Consider the following 16,373-nt stretch of genomic DNA (forward strand, 5'->3'; position numbering starts at 1 on the left):
TTTTTGCCTCCTGGAGCCAAAAGTTTAACATTAAGGGTGAATCTGGTCCCATTGAGATCAATGGCAAAACTCCCAACACAGATAGGAGTTCACCCTAAATCCACATGAAGGCTTTTAAATAAATGGCCAGATTTACACCAGCCATGAGCCTCTGGTGACTTCAAAAGCAGTTGTCCCGTGGCCTCTGAGGACAGATAAACTCCTTTGGAGCAAAGAAGAACTGACAGGACAGTTGCTGAAATCTCAAACTCACAAGCTTACAGGGTCAGACTAATGAGGAAAACAGTTTTTTTGACAGGGGAGAGGGGTCTGCGCTCTCTGTGCACCAGCATCTCTGGTTCTGGAGTGGATGGGAAGTACCAAAAGGCACTAAAAAGAAAAGCATGATTCTGGCTTAGAGGAAACCAAACAGTGTTGGAAGTCTCCCTAGGGGAGGTCCAGGAACACACAGTGTGTGTGTGGTGGGGGGGCGGGGGAGAGAAACATGCAGTATCACAATATCCAGATCACATTAGTGTGCAGACCTCAAATTGGGTGAAAGAGGGAATGGACATCCAGCCTAAAGACCAGACCAAGGAAATGAAATGAGGCCTCCTGGGGCAGGGGAGCGTCTCAGGAAGTAGCATAATGTGGACCACACTGTAGCAGATTGTCTCTGATGCCATCCCCCATCCGTACCATCCCTCCTCTCATGAGCAACCCCACCACAGACTCATGGCAATGTCAGCAATTGACAACACAGAAAAAGCTGCCTCAGGAAGGGGTGTCTGGGTTTCTAACAGGGTGCAATGCATTAATGCTTTGAGTCATTTTGAGGAAGAGCTTGACATGGATAGGCAGCTAGTGCTGGGGGTTCTAGTTGCATGAAGGGAGGTGTACACAGAGAACCAGGTGGCACTCAGGGCAGTGAGGACAGGAAGGGGGTGTACAATGACCGGCACACAGAGTTGGGAATCATGGCAGTGGGAAGCAGCATATTCACAGACAGGCAGGGAGCACTGAAGATTACGGGGGTGGGGAGCAGGGTTTACAGGGACAGGAGAGCAGCAGCACTGACATAAATTTTTTCTTTGTGATTGTTGGTCCAGCCCCAAGTGTGTTTAGGGGCATCTCAGGGTTACTTTGCTCTGCCAAGCCACAAACCTGCAGCCTGGGTTCCCAGCCTTTACTCAGGTTTGTTTCAAACAGTTGTTGTTCTTATGTAACTTCAGGCATGTCAGCGGTGGAAAGAACCATTGATCTTTGTGGGACACTGCACCCTATATTCTTCATAGTGACGTTATTTTGATATAATTATAGCATAAAATTTGATATATTTAATTCAAGATGGGTCATGTAAAATGTCATATGAAGAGTTATAATTTTCTGAATATGATTATCCTATTTGTATACGTTTCATTATTGTGTCTGAAATTATGAATATAGAATCACAGAAGATTAGGGTAGGAAGAGACCTAAGCAGGACCAAAGCCAACACCAATTCAATCATCCCAGCTAAAGCTTTGTCAAGCCGGGTCTTAAAAACCTCTTAGCATGGAGATTCCACCACCTCCATAGGCAACCCATTCCAGTGCTTCACCACCTTCGTAGTGTAATAGTCTTTCCTAATATCCAGCCTAGACCTCCCACACTGCAACTTAAGACCATCACTCCTTGTTCTGTCATCTGCCACCACTAAGAACAGCCAAGCTCCATCTTCACTGGGATCTCCCTTCAGGTAATTGAAGGCTGCTATCATATTCCCCCTCACTCTTCTCTTCTGCAGACTAAACAAACCCAGTTCCCTCAGCCTCTCCTCAAAAGTCATCTGCCAAAGCCCCTTGATCATTTTTGTTGTCCTCTGCTGGACTTTCTCTAATTTTCCACATTCTTCCTATAATGGGGGGCCCAAAACTGGATGCAATACTCCAGATATGGCCTCACCAGTGCCGAATAGAGGAGAATAATCACTTCCCTCGATCTGCTGGCAATGTACCTACTAATGAAGCCCAATATGTCATTAGCCTTCTTGGGAAAAAAGGGAACACTGCTGACTCATATCCAGCTTCTCGTCCACTGTGATCCCCTGGTCCTTTTCTGCAGACTTGCTGCTTAGCCAGTCAGTCCCCAGCTGAATATTGTCTATGTATCTGTATTTGAAATACAGTTCCACCTGGAGAACACCCACTTGGCCAGAAGCTTTCGGTCTATAGAGCTGGTTGGGAAGGGCCTATTGAGGGCTATGAGCTAGTAGGTAAAACAATTGGCCTGAGGAAAAACTCATCTCAGGCTTCTGAGAACACTGCAGCAGCCTTTAAATAATTAGCACTAGAACTCTACAAGGGCTTGTGACCAGGCCATATAAATCTCGTCTCCATCTTGAGAAGTCTGTATTTTCCCACAAACTGGTCTGGGAACCAAGTTTTCAAACAAAGGTTTCTCACCATATGTAAAGCTATATAAGTGTGGGAGTGACATCTGTTAGGATATAGCTATTCAGGCCTGTCTGTAAACGCCTATCCTTTAAGAATTTATGTGTATGTTTATTATTTAGCTAGTTACAGGGGTATAATGGAAAGAAATAAAATTACTGCCTGCCTGTTTATAGGCCTTCTCTCATGATGATACCCCAAGGCGCTGTTCTTAGACTAAGGCCTTTGGCTAAGCAGCAGAGGCAGCCATAAGCTGGGAAGTGAATGGTCACATCCTCACATTCCCAAACTAGTCACATTGAAATCAGGCAATCTGGGGCTGTTAGAAATGGGATGTGATCTATCACCTCCAGAGAAAAGGAAGATCTTAGAAGATTTAAAGAAAACTTAGTTTGATAGCATCCTGTCCAGCAAGATCTCACTTATGAATAGCTGATGTGTAAAATCCTCATTTCTGTGTTGTTCTGTCACTGTAGTCTCCACTTCCCCATTTTTTGTCTGTATAATCTCTGCCTGGTTCTGTGATTGATTCTGTCTGTTGTATCATTGATTTTGTTGGGTGTAAAATAATTAAGGTAGTGGGATAAATTAGTTAGATAATCATGTTACTCTACATTAAAACTGGTTGATTAAATTTCAGTAAAATGATTGGTTAAGGTATAGCTAAGCAGAACTCAAGTTTTATTATATAGTCTGCAGTCAATCAGGAAGTAAGGGCAGGAGGGAAATTGGAATCATGTTTGAGTCAGACCTGGGAAGGGGGACACTGAGGAAAGAAATTGAAATTATTGCTTGCTGGAAGTTCACCCCAATAAACATAGATTTGTTTGCACCTTGGGACTTCGGGTATTGCTGCTCCCTGTTCATGCGAGAAGGACCAGGGAAGTGAGAGGGTGAAGGTCTAACAATATCATTGGTGGTTCTTCACTCCTCACACAAGAAGATTCCTCGAAACACCTGAGGAACAAAGACTGAATTGGGGAACGTGCTGGACTCAGGCTAAAGAGATTTCTAGTCTGTGTATGGAAACCTCAGAAACCCAAGCTGCAAATCAAATGTAGCTTGTGCTGTGAGAATCTGCCAGATGGTTTGTGAGAAACTGCTAATTCATAATCAATCTAAGTAGTGTGTTAAAATTAGTTTGCCTTTTTCCTGATTTTCTAGGTCATCTTCTTTGATCTGTTTGACATCCTTTAAAATCACTTGTATTCTATCTGTTGTAGTTAACCTACTTGTTTTATGTTTTAATCTAAACCCAGTATCTGTTTAAGTGAAGAGTCTAAGGTAAAAATCTCAGCTTGGTTACCACAAATGTGCATTGTCCTCCCCACGTTGGGGGAGTGATGAACCAGGTAACAAATTCATACTGGTCAGAGTCTGGACCAGGGCAGGACGGTCCAGCCCTGGGGTCCTAGCCTAGGGAGCTGGTGGTTATTTTGGCTGTAGCCTCTCTATTGTTGGTTCATATAGTGGCTGGTAAGAGAGCCTGAATGTAACTGCAGCTGGGTGTGTCCCTGTCTCTGTGAATGCTGGAGAAGGAGTAGGACCGGAAGTTTGTCTGCAGCTTCTCCCAGCAGCACACTGAGAGATGGAGCCAGGGGTGGTGGGTCAGAGGCCTCAGTGATATCCCAGTTCAAGGTTGAACTCTAGGAGGAACCAATCACACTTTGCTCCTTAGCTGCTTCAATTTCCCGTCATCCTCTGATCCTTTATCCGCACTTTCCTTCCCCATCCCAGGCTGCTCCGATTCCAAAAGCTTGTTGGTCACCAGTGTCTTCTCCATGCTCCCCAGTCAATCCTGGCTCCCACAACATCTGATCTACCCATGCTTCTCACCACTCTCACTGTGCAGGGAGTGAGGTGCCTCTCATCACTCCTCCTCCCTTGGCTGTGGGTAATCAGTGAATGTGTCTCACTGGTGAGAAATCTCACAAGTGGAAGATGCCAAGAGAGGCACTTGTGTGGCTTCTCTCATTATACCCATACACTCCACGTGGTGTATGGGTACACAGGAACAATTTGGAAGCTGAGAAGTATGCACATTATATAATTTTAGTGGGTTAACTCCAGGATATATGAGAGCCTAGATAAATACAGATGGCCAGTGCAAGAATCACTGGTAGCTGATTGAAACAGTGGGCCCCTGGAACACAGACGTTAAACCCAGGATGCTCTGGGACCATATTCTAGCCAGCTATGTTAGCCATTAATGGCAAGGGCTGTACTAGATTTCATGGGATGAAGTCATTTTTTTTCTGACCTAAAATGTTCATCCATGCAGTGCCTCATGGGATCCCTCAGTCTCGTTATACACACCTAGTATTGCATTTTCAAGGCACCATATTCACATGAGAACTTCTCCTCATAGGATTAAATTAAACATGATCAGAAGAGAAAAAAAATAGCTTCAGTAAACTCAGGCACAAGCTTGCAGGCAAAATGAGTCCGCCTGACTCCTGGGGACATGTTTGTAGATTCCAAGGACCATTGTGGTGATCTGGTCTGAATTTCTGTGGAGTACAAGCCAGAAAATTTCCCCCAAAACTGTTACTAAAGCAGATTTTTTTAGAGAAACATCCAACCGCAATTTAAAAATTCTCTGTGAGGGAAAATCCGCCAAGAACCGTGGTAAATTGTTCCAATAGTTATGCTTTGACCCAGTTTACCAACCAATCCAGATTGCTCTGAACTGTGACCTGTCCTCTTCATTATTTACTATCCTCCATTTTTTGTGTCATCTGGAAACTTCACCGATATTTAGGCATGAGAAGGGTTAGCAGCTGAGTTGCTGACATGTGTCAGTTAACGCCTGTACTTATACCTCAGACAAAGCTGGGTATCTGCACAAAGTGTCTCACCAAAAGAAAAAAAGGAAGTAACAGAGGTGCAGGCCTGTGGCCCTAAAGACCAAGACCCTTGTGCCCTTTGTGCCCATACTGTTGAGCACAAAGTCTTAGCACAGTATGATTATGTCTGTTTCCAAGGAGGAAACAGGGCTCCTTTCCAACATAGGAATTGCATCGTGGATCAGATCTATGCTCCATCAGGTTCAGTGTACTTTCTTTACAGGTACAGCCACAGGTGCTGCAGAAGAAGGTGTAAGAAACTCAACAGTAGAAGCATGGAAGCCGGGGGAGGGTGTGACCTGACTGTCTGTAGCTTGTTTCCTGACAGCTTGAGATTGGCTTGTGCTCCGAAACACTTTGGCATCTAGGCTGTCCAAAATATGTATTAACCTGTAACTATTGTAACTGGAGAGTCTCGATTCCTGATGAGGTTCAACAAGGACAAGTGCAGAGTCCTGCTCTTAGGAAGGAAGAATCCCATGCACTGTTACAGACTAGAGACCGAATGGCTGGGAAGCAGTTCTACAGAAATGGACCTAGGGGTTACAGTGGACAAGAAGCTGGATATGATTCAACAGTGTGCCCTTGTTGCCAAGAAGGCTAATGGCATTTTGGGCTGTATAAGTAGGGACATTGCCAGTAGATCGAGGGACGTGATCATTCCCCTCTAGTCGACATTGGTGAGGCCTCATCTGGAGTACTGTGTCCAGTTTTGGGCCCCACACTACAAGAAGGATGTGGAAAAATTGGAAAGAGTCCAGCAGAGGGCAACAAAAATGATTAGGGGGCTAGAGCACAAGACTTATGAGGAGAAGCTGAGGGAACTGGGATTGTTTAGTCTGCAGAAGAGAAGGATGAGGGGGGATTTGATAGCTGCTTTCAATTACTTGAAAGGGGGTTCCAAAGAGAATGGATCTAGACTGTTCTCAGTGATACCCGATGACAGAACAAGGAGTAATGGTCTCAAGTTGCAGTGGGGGAGGTTTAGGTTGGATATTAAGAAAAACTTTTTTACTCAGAGAGTGGTAAAGCACTGGATTGGGTTCCCTAGGGAGGTGGTGGAATCTCCTTCCTTAGAGATTTTCAAGGTCAGACTGGACAAAGCCCTGATTGGGATGATTTAGTTGGGAACTGGTCCCGCTCTGAGCAGGAGGTTGGACTAGATGACCTCCTGAGGTCCCTTCCAACCCTGATATTCTATGATTCTATGATTCTATGAATTCTCACGTAAATGTCCAAATCCTTCCTGATTCTTACTTAGCTCAGGGCTTCAACTACCACTTGTGGCAACGAGTGCCTCAGTCTAGTTAGTCTTTAATGAAAAAAAAGCATTCTTTTTTAATTTGTTTTGAATATGACATGTTTCAATTTAATAGAATATCCTCTTGATCTTGTGTTATGAGACAGGGAGAACACATTCTCATTCTACTCTCCATGAGTCAGTATTTTACAGACTTTTCGCATGTCTCCTCTTATTCATTACCTTTATAAGATAATAATCCTAGTCTTTTCAACCTCTCTCCATATGAGAGTTTCCTCAGGCCGGTTACAATTCTCATTGCCCTTGCCTGAACTGCTTTAGTATGCAACATGCTTTGTCAGAAGAGCGACCAGTACTACAAAGAGGAGTCCTGAGGAGGATGAAACACTGACTGACCGATCTCATGGCATTGTATTTTCTGTATGATTCCCCATCCCACTCCTCCTGGATCCCAATGTTTTGCTTAGTCTCTATCCATGCTTGCTTTGTGAGAAGGGTTTCTCAGAGCTGTGTAACATGATGTCCAAGTCCCTGTCATACATTTAAATTAGAACCTTCCCAGGTGTTTGAAGACTTCAGGCATTTTCCTCCAATGAGCAAACACGTTGCTGTTATTGACATCGAAGTTTCTCTACCATCATGCTACCCAGTCACCTGGCTTGGTAATCTCCCTCTGAGGACTTTTCTGGACTTGACTATGACCAAAATAATCTGGTGCCATCTGTAAATCTTACCACCTCACTACTGTCCCTCTTTTCTAGACGGATAATAACTGTAGAATATTTACTCTACTAATTGTTATAAACTGTATAAACTCCCTTGATTTGCTTCTCTCTCTCAGAGGCACCTTGAGCATTTTTTAGCCCAACTGATGCATCAACCATCTCATGGCAGCTCTCAACCTCACCCTCTCTGACCCTTCAACCTTCATGCTAACTGGAATCGATGGCCTGGAAATTGTCCACATCTGGATTTCCATCCCTTTCTCTACATTCTACATTATCAGCCTGTTTGGAAATTTCACAATTCTGTTTGTTGTCGGCAAAGAGCAGACCCTGCACAAACTGATGTACCTGCTCATCTGCATGCTGGCGCTCACAGACATTGGTACATCTACCTCCGTTGTGCCAAAGGCACTGTGTATATTTTGGTTCAATTTGAAAGGCATTACTGTGTGTGGCTGCCTCACCCAGATATTCTTTCTTCATGCGGCTACTACTATGCACTCAGCCATCCTTGCAACAATGGCCTTTGATTGCTACATTGCCATATGTAACCCTCTGAGATTTGCCATTATCCTAAGTGATGTACGAATAGCTAAGCTAGGGCTAATGGGTCTGATTAGAGCTGTTCTCTTCATTCTACCCCTACCCTTGCTCCTGACAAGGCAGCCATTCGGTGCCAACCATATTATCCCCCATACATACTGTGACCATATGGCTGTGGTGAAGATGTCATGTGGAGACACCACATTTGATGGAATTTATGGTGTGGTAGCATTCATAGTCATCGGGTCAGACCTGACGCTCATTGTCCTGTCCTATGGTCTGATCATGAGGGCTGTCCTCAGAATCTCCTCCAAGACTGCCCACCAGAAAGCCCTCAACACCTGCACAGCCCATATCTGTGTAATGCTGATGTCTTATACTCCCTTCCTCTTCACCTCTATGACACACCGGTTTGGTCAGGACATCGCTCCCCATGTCCATATCATCTTAGCTATTCTCAACTTTCTTGTCCCCCCCCATGCTCAACCCAATCGTTTATGGGTCAAAACCAAAGAGCTTCGTGACAAAGTGAGCAAATACACCAGCAGAAGGTGATCGGTGGGGGACACTGACTTAAAACCTGTATGACAAGAGAAGAAACTACATCTCCTTGTTAATGAAGAGTGCTCTGTGCCAGTTTGGCTGAGCTCAGCATTGTGGAAGTTCACAGCCTGAGAAGTCTCTCACACCTAACATTTTATTACTGCAGGCAGGTCCCTGGGTAAATGGAATTAGAGTGGGGCCTGACACCCTTTTGCTAGCCAGTTCCCGTGGGGTAGTGCAGAAGCCGAGAAAGTTCACTACAGTGTTTCCCTTCTTACACTTGGGAACTGGGAGAAATTGATGGGTTGGATTTCAGTGACATGTATATATATGCGTAACTTGTGGAATCTTCATACAATGATAAAAGCTGAAATTTGTGTCTTTGAGGAATATCACGTTTCTGCATGGGATGGCTTCCAGATACTATATCATATTAAATCGTTTTCCTTTCCTATTTTATTATGGAGTTAGAGCAGTAAACCTGACATTTTTTATTTGGCCTCTTGAACATATTTGATAGCAAATTAAAACTTTGTCTAGCAAGATTCCTCTCAGATTCAGTACTTAGACACAGTGAAGGCACCCGTAGAAATGACTCTCCCGAGCAAAAATGCTGACAAATTTATGATCCTTCAGCATTACAGAAATTAATGGAAAGTTTCAGTTTTATTTTTTAGCATTGTGTACCAAAGAAATGTTGTGGAAATGGCAAATGCTGTTTCAAAACTGCTACAATCCAAAGACACAATGTGACAATCTATACCTTGCGGGAGTGTACTGTAACCCCCATATTCCTCATTTTCACATAATCGTGATCTGACATATATATCAATCCTTGAAGGTATCAGGGGAAAGGTTATGATCTGTTCAAAGTAATTTTTATATCCATATACGTGTATCATTAATGCATATGAAGTAATGAGAATTGTGTTGGATGGTGGTCACTAAAATATGCTTTAAATTGAGAAATCCAGCAGATATTAGCCCCATTGAGGCAACAGCAAGGAAAGTAACCAAACCCCGCGCAGGATGTTAAACCAGCCATCAACAGCCATTGTCCAGCAAGGGAGCTCCAATGCAATGTCTCACGTGCATGAGGCCTCAAAAAGGGAATTGCTAAACCTTGCTTGGAGAGACTTGACTGAGGGTATAAAACAGAGTGGACACATACTGGGCCCATCTCCCGCTTCCACCTATGCTGCAAGCAACCAAGACACTGAGAAAAATGCAAAATTTCAACACAGGAGAGTGGCCCAAGTTCAAGGAACAGACCTATGCATTAAGGCCTGCAATATCCAGTGGGATTGAGAGTTGAGATGATGTGCTTATATTTTATTTTAGTTTGGTAACCACTCAGATGTTTTAAGCTTTGACTTATAATCACTTAAAATTCTTTATAGTTAATAAAGGTGTCATTAGAGGAGGTTTTGGAACAAATTGGTAAACTAAACAGTAATAGGTCTGCAGGACCTGATGGTATTCACTCAAGAGTTCTGAAGGAACTCAAATGTGAAATTGCAGGACTACTAACTGTCATTTGTGACTCATAGACTTTAGGGTCAGAAGGGAGCAATATGATCATCTAGTCTGACCTCCTGCACAAAGCAGGCCACAGAACCCTACCCATCCACTTACATAACAAACTCCTAACCTATGTCCGAGTTACTGAAGTCTTCAAATTGTGGTTTGAAGACCTCAAGCTGCCGAGAATCCACCAGCAAGTGACTCATGCCCCACGCCGCAGAGGAAGGTAAAAAACCTCCAGGGACTCTGCCAATCTGCCCTGGAGGAAAATTTCTTCCCAACCCCAAATATGGTGATCAGCTAAACCCTGAGCATGTGGGCAAGACTCACCAGCCAAACACCCAGGAAAGAATTGTCTGCAGTAATTCAGATCCCATCCCATCCAACATCCCATCACAGAATCACTGGGCATACTTACCTGCTGATAACGCTGGTCTACAATTTTTGAGAAATTGTCTGCTTCAGAGATAAAATGTGATATTTATTATGTATTTTGATGTGGTGAAGTCAAATATGACAATTAAAACAACTGATTGGCTACTGTTTCTAAGATATTTAAGTTTTTACATTTTATGTCTATTTATATTGTGTAGATAGTAGAGTTTTAATCATCAATTGTAAACCTAGGTCTTTTCATGTGTTTATGGTTGCTTTACATGATAATATTTCACCTGTCCTGTTTATGTAACACTTTAAAACTCAGCAAAAGGGTTATATAAATAAAATTTATTATGAAAGAAAAGGCAAAAAACTATTATGTACATAGTTTAGTCCTATTCAGTGTCTACTCGGCACTTCTTGGCTTGTCTCTTGTATTCATTAAATGGAGCATCTCTTGTCACCGTCTGACCCTGCATGGCCCTTCTTATGTTCTTATTATTTTGTATGTCTAGTTGATTACTGCTATCACTTGAATCTCTTGAAAACCTAGGAAGGGATGCCCCTCATAATCTCATTGTGGCTCTGAACCCCATATTCATCATAGTAGTATGATTATGATATAATTATGACATAATTAGGATACAGTTGGTGCAAGATATGTCTTATCAGGTGTTATTGGAAAAGTTAACTTCTGCTGAAAAGGATTATCCTATTTGTCTGCATGTATCATTTCTGTATTTGAAGTTATCAGTATTGACTATGTATCTGTATTTCAAACATAGTTACACCTGTGTGACACACAAAATGTTTCCAAGCTGGGCAGCTGGTTGCAAAGGTCCTATATAGGCTAATGGGCCATTCGTGAAAACAATAGTCTTTAGGACAATCTTATCCCTGACCTGGTGAGCCTTCTTCAGAATGCTCCAGATAGCCTATAGGTAATAGCTGCTATAACTCAGGCGGGCATGTAAGGGCATGTGATCAGACCACATGACACTGTATTCCATTTTGGGTTCCTGTAGTTTTCCACAGATTGGGCTGGGAACAGTTTTTGGAACAAAGGATTCCTGCCATAGGTTAAACCAATATAAAATGGGGTATGGGAGCATCTAGTGGCCTCATGCCACATACAAGAGAACTCCTAGAAGGATAAAAGGAACAAAAACTGGACTGGGGCAAGCCCTGGTCCCAGGCTAAAAGGATTTCTAGCCTGTGTATGGAAATCTGATGGATTGAGAAGCTGGAAATTCATGTCCAATCTATCTAGTACCTTAGGCTTAGTGTATGGTTTTGTTTATTTGCTAAGTAATCTGCTTTGCTCAGTTTGCTATCGCTTATAATCACTTAACATCGTTTTTGTAGTTAAACTTGGGAGTTTTTGGTTTTCTCTAACCCTGCTTGCCTTGGAATGAAGTGCCTGCGGAAAATCTTGGCTTGGTTAAGAGCAGCTTGTTGCATGCCCTTCCCACATCGAGGGGAGGGTGATCTCTTTTACAGAACGTATATTGTATAAATCCCTGCGCAGTGCAAAGCAGGATAATTTGAGGTTTATTCTCCAGTGGGCTGTGTGAGCCTGGAGAGAGGAGAAATTGGCTCATGTCTGCTTATTGTACTTTTCCCCCTTGTGTAAGGCCTTGGGGAGCTCATTGTGGGTGTGCTTCTCTATCTGCTGTCAGTTTGGGTGATAACAGAGTCTGAAGAGTTTGAATCACCAGGAAAGCATTGTGACCAAGGGCCAGCCCAGTTTTGTGGTTAGAGAGGTGCAGCAGTTCCCACAATTTCCAGACCGCACCCCGAGGATGACAACCCATTGCACTCATATGCCCCTGGAACCCAAATTAGACCCATAGGCATCTGTCATGTTATTGATTTGAACTGGGACTATATAGAACATGTTTGCCACCAAAGTCCTGTAGTGGCACCAAATCTTGTATAAAGAGGGTCAAATGAGGTGTGTAAGACAAGGTTATGGTTTCTGGTTATGATTATGCTGTCTATATAGATGTATCAATTTTGTAGTTGCAGTTATGAATATTGGCTCTATACTGTCTGTATTTCAAACTTATGCTATGCTTCTGGGAGACATGCCAGACAAGTTGGTGTCACCTCTGCCTAGTCTGCTTGATGGCCTATTAAGGACCATCATCTATATAATTGACCCATTGAGAGAAGGCCGATACGCCTTGTAACTCAGCAGATTATGCAGGGACTTGCCCATGTGACTCCAGACTCCATTTTGCTGTAATTTTCCACAGTAAGAACAAAGATGTGTTCTTACACCTGGAAAAGACTATAAAATCTGATACCTTATCTCCATCTTGTCTTCAATCTTGCTTCCTACCTCTGGAGCAACTTTGCTACAAACTGAAACTCTGAACAAAGGACTGAATGACCCAGCCCAGCTGTGGATGTACTCCAGAGACTTAATTTGAACCTGCAGTTTATTCTATCACTTCTACAAGCCTGAACCAAGACTTTGCCGTTACTGTACGTAATTGATTCCATTTAACCAATTCTAGCTCTCAGCTATATATTTTTGCTTTTATGAATAAACCTTTAGTTTTTATATTCTAAAGGATTGGCAACAGCGTGATTTGTGGGTCAGATCTGATTTGTATATTAACTTGGGTCTGGGGCTTGGTCCTTTGGGATCAGGAGAACCTTTTTTCTTTTACTGGGGTGTTGGTTTTCATAACCATTCATCTTCATAACGAGCGGGACTGGTAGTGTTCCTGGGAAACTGGAGTGTCGAAGGGAATTGCTTGTGTGACTAGTGGTTAGCGAGTGGGGTGAAACCAAATTCCACTTGGTCTGTCTGGTTTGGTTTGCCTTAGAGGTGGAAATACCCCAGCCTTGGGCTGTGACTGCCCTGTATTAAGCAATTTGTCCTGAATTGGCACTCTCAGTTGGGTCACGCCAGAGTCAGCATTGTTAGAACATCTGTGAGGCAAGCATGGGGGAGGGACTGTAGCCTGAACAAAAGATCCAGGGATAGCAATGGTTTGATTCCTTTCCCACCCTGTTCTCACTCCACCAGGGCACATCCACCTAAAATACCAACATACTGAAATGGCCCCAGGGCAACAGACCAGGCAAACTCCATGCCTCAGTGGAGAAGTCCACATGTAGTAGTTCTGATGCAGGGTAGCAGAACCCGTTTTTGCATCAATTTCTGAAAGATCAATGCAGTATTGACATTTGATGTTTGCCCAATGCAGAGAGCAGATGAACTATTAGAACAATTGGGAGCTGCCTGATATGTATCCTCTTTAGACCTCACAAAGGGATACTGGCAAATACCTTTGATGCCAGAATCCTGGGAGAAGAAAACCTTTTCCATACCCTTTGGCCTACATGAATTCAGGATCATGTCATTTGGCCTCCACAGCTGGCAGTGACTTTTCAGAGGCTAATGGACTGGATATTACAACTGCCTGGGCGGTACGCAGCACTATGCTGCTACAATCAACTGAACATTGATTTTGGTCCTGTACATTGTAGCAGCATGCCACATGTAGTGCACATGATGGTACATTACATACACCAAAGAGAGCAATTGCCAATTGCTAGGCTGAACCATCTGCAAGACTCAGCTTGCCCTGAAAATCTGAGCCCCTGGTATCGATGAATTATTTCTACACTCCCGTGGGAGGCCTCAGGCTGAAGTTCTCCGGGGTGTATTTTCTGCTCTTCACTCTGTTCACAGAGACTAGGGAACTGTCAGGGATTCCTTGCCAACCCGAGAGTCCACAGGGACTGTACAGGGGAATTATGAAAGTTGCTATGTAGCATGCCGAGTCTTAGACATGTGAGTTTCATACGCTGAGTCTCAGGGCTCTGCATTGCTGTCGCAGTAAGGAGATTTCCCTGCTCTGTTAAGTGGGATTTCGATGAGTTGCCTGTTTCTGCATTAAAGTTAGTGCTGAGGGCTCAGGGAGGGTTCCAGGGTTCAAGTCAAGAACCATCTGGGCAGGACTTCACTTGTACAGTGACTTGAAATGTTCAATATCAGAGGGGTAGCAGGGTTAGTCTGGATCTGGAAAAGCAGCAAAGAGTCCTGTGGCACCTCATAGACTAACAAACATATTGGAGCATGAGCTGTCATGGGTGAATAGCCACTTTGTTGGATGCATGTCCCATGACAGCTCATGCTCCAATATGTCTGTTAGTCTATAAAGTGACACAGAACTCTTTGCCACTTGAAATGTTTAGGATTTACCTGGTAAAATTGGAACTAAACATTTACTGTAAATAGTTTAGACACATATTTGTGTTTTAAGATCAGTTCCTTGTTTCTCACTGTGTCTTTTTATGTGTCTCATTAGCATTTTTTTTTTGGTGGTAGTGGTGTTTTGTCTGCTGGTTTGCTCAAGTTTTCCAGTTCAGCAACTTCACTGCTGCAACTTAACTTTTAGGTAGTAAAGTGAAAGCCTCTGCAGTGGGTGTCTGTGTTACCAGAGGGTTCCCAACAAGAATGGGCCACACACTGGCCAGATTCTGCTCTCACAGTCTGATTTCAGTGGGTCACTCCAGATTGACACTGGCCTCCCTGACAACAAAATGAAGTTCCATGTGTTCTGGAATCTCCATCTTTCATACCTGGTCTCAGAGCACCACATAAACTGGGGTTTTCCTTCAGACACTTTCAGCACCCTAAGAGAAGAGCAGGACCCAAAGCCGTAATTTTCCCAGTTTGGAGCCAAAAGTTAAACCCTAAGGGTGAATGTGGTCCCATTGAGATCAGTGGGAAAGCTCCAAAAATGGCCAGGAGTTCACCCTAAATCCACTTGTAGGGATTTAAATAAATGGCCTGATTTATACCAGCCATGAGGCTCCAGTGACTTCAACTGGAGTTGTCCCATGGCCTCTAAGGCCGGGTGATCTCATTTGGACCAAAGAAGAACTGACAGGAGAGTTGCTGAAATCTCAAGCTCACAGGCTTCGAGGTTCAGAACAATAGGATAACAATTTTGTTCTCAGAGAGTGAGAGGGGTCTGCTCTCTCTATGCCTCTGGGACTGGAGAGGATGAGAAGTCCCAAAAGGCAAGCAGTGTTCGAAATCCCACTGGGAGAGGTTCAGGAACACACAGTGTGTGTGTGTGTATGGCGGGGGGGGGGGGAGATGTGCAGTATCCAGATCCCACTGGTGTGGAGCCCTGAAACTGGGTGAAATAGGGAATGAACATCTTGCCTAATGCACAGACCAAAGATGCATAACGAGGCTTTCTGGGGCAGAGGAGTTTCTCAGACTTTAAAGGAACGTGGACCACACTGTTGCAGATTATCTCTGACAGTGTCCCTCATTCGGACCATCCTTCCTTCTGTGAGGAACCCCACTAGAACGTCATGGTAACGTCAGCAATTGCCAACACAGAAAAGCAGTCTCAGGAAGGGGTGTCCGGGTTTCTAATGTGCTGTAATACAGGAAGAGTCACTGACACTGGCTCCCTTTAATTTCCATGTCCTCTCTCCCTCAGCCTGAGTCTGTCTCTCTCTTCTTCCCTGCACAGGCAGAGCTGCTGCTGGGTTCCCTTTGCCTCCAGAAAGGCAGTTCAGGCTGATCTCCCCCTTGCCCCCAGTGCAGACAGATACTGAGTTTAACCGTGTCTGAGGAGATATTTCTGTGACCTGTCGCTGTGGGGTCTGGCACCTGGTTTTGGTCCTGGGTGAGGGGTATCACTGTGTGTCCGGGCTGGAAATTGTCAGGGTGGGGGATCTACATGGATAAGTGGCCAGCACTGGGGGTTGTGGGGCAGACAAGGGGGTTTAGGAGAGGCGGGATTGTGGTGGGAGGGGATGGTGTGTACACGGACAGGTGGGCAATGCTGGGGTTTGTGGGGGGTAGGGATGGGATGTAAAGGGACAGGGGATAACACTAAGGTTTGTGAGGCATGCAGGCTGTGTACAGAGACATGCCAGCAGCACTGCGGTTTGTGGGGGCCAGTACTAGGGCATACAGAGACTAACAGGCAGGGCTCAGGGTTGTGGGGCCAGGCTGGGGCTGTAGAGGGACAGGCGAGCAGCACTGATGGTTGTGAGGGCATGGAATAGCTTGTATACAGACAAGTGGGCAGCTCCTGTGGCTGTAGGACAGGAAAAAGCTATAGGGACAGACGGGCAGCACTCGGGGATATGGGAT

The 16,373-nt window shown here is 44.3% G+C and overlaps 1 protein-coding gene across 1 annotated transcript; it reads left to right on the forward strand.

The window, feature by feature from the left end:
* The first annotated feature begins 7,405 nt into the window (after positions 1 to 7,405).
* On the forward strand, positions 7,406 to 8,341 carry LOC115641900 (putative olfactory receptor 52P1). Its single transcript, XM_030545258.1, has one exon. The coding sequence runs from the start codon at positions 7,406 to 7,408 to the stop codon at positions 8,339 to 8,341; it is 936 nt and encodes a 311-aa protein (XP_030401118.1).
* The last annotated feature ends 8,032 nt before the right edge of the window (positions 8,342 to 16,373 follow it).

Source organism: Gopherus evgoodei, unplaced genomic scaffold (assembly GCF_007399415.2).
Source record: "Gopherus evgoodei ecotype Sinaloan lineage unplaced genomic scaffold, rGopEvg1_v1.p scaffold_36_arrow_ctg1, whole genome shotgun sequence".
NCBI classification, from domain to species: domain Eukaryota; kingdom Metazoa; phylum Chordata; order Testudines; family Testudinidae; genus Gopherus; species Gopherus evgoodei.

What these genes read in the sequence shown, in the direction of transcription:
- LOC115641900 (XM_030545258.1), top strand. Translation starts at nt 7,406, where the DNA reads ATGGCAGCTCTCAACCTCACCCTCTCTGACCCTTCAACCTTCATGCTA.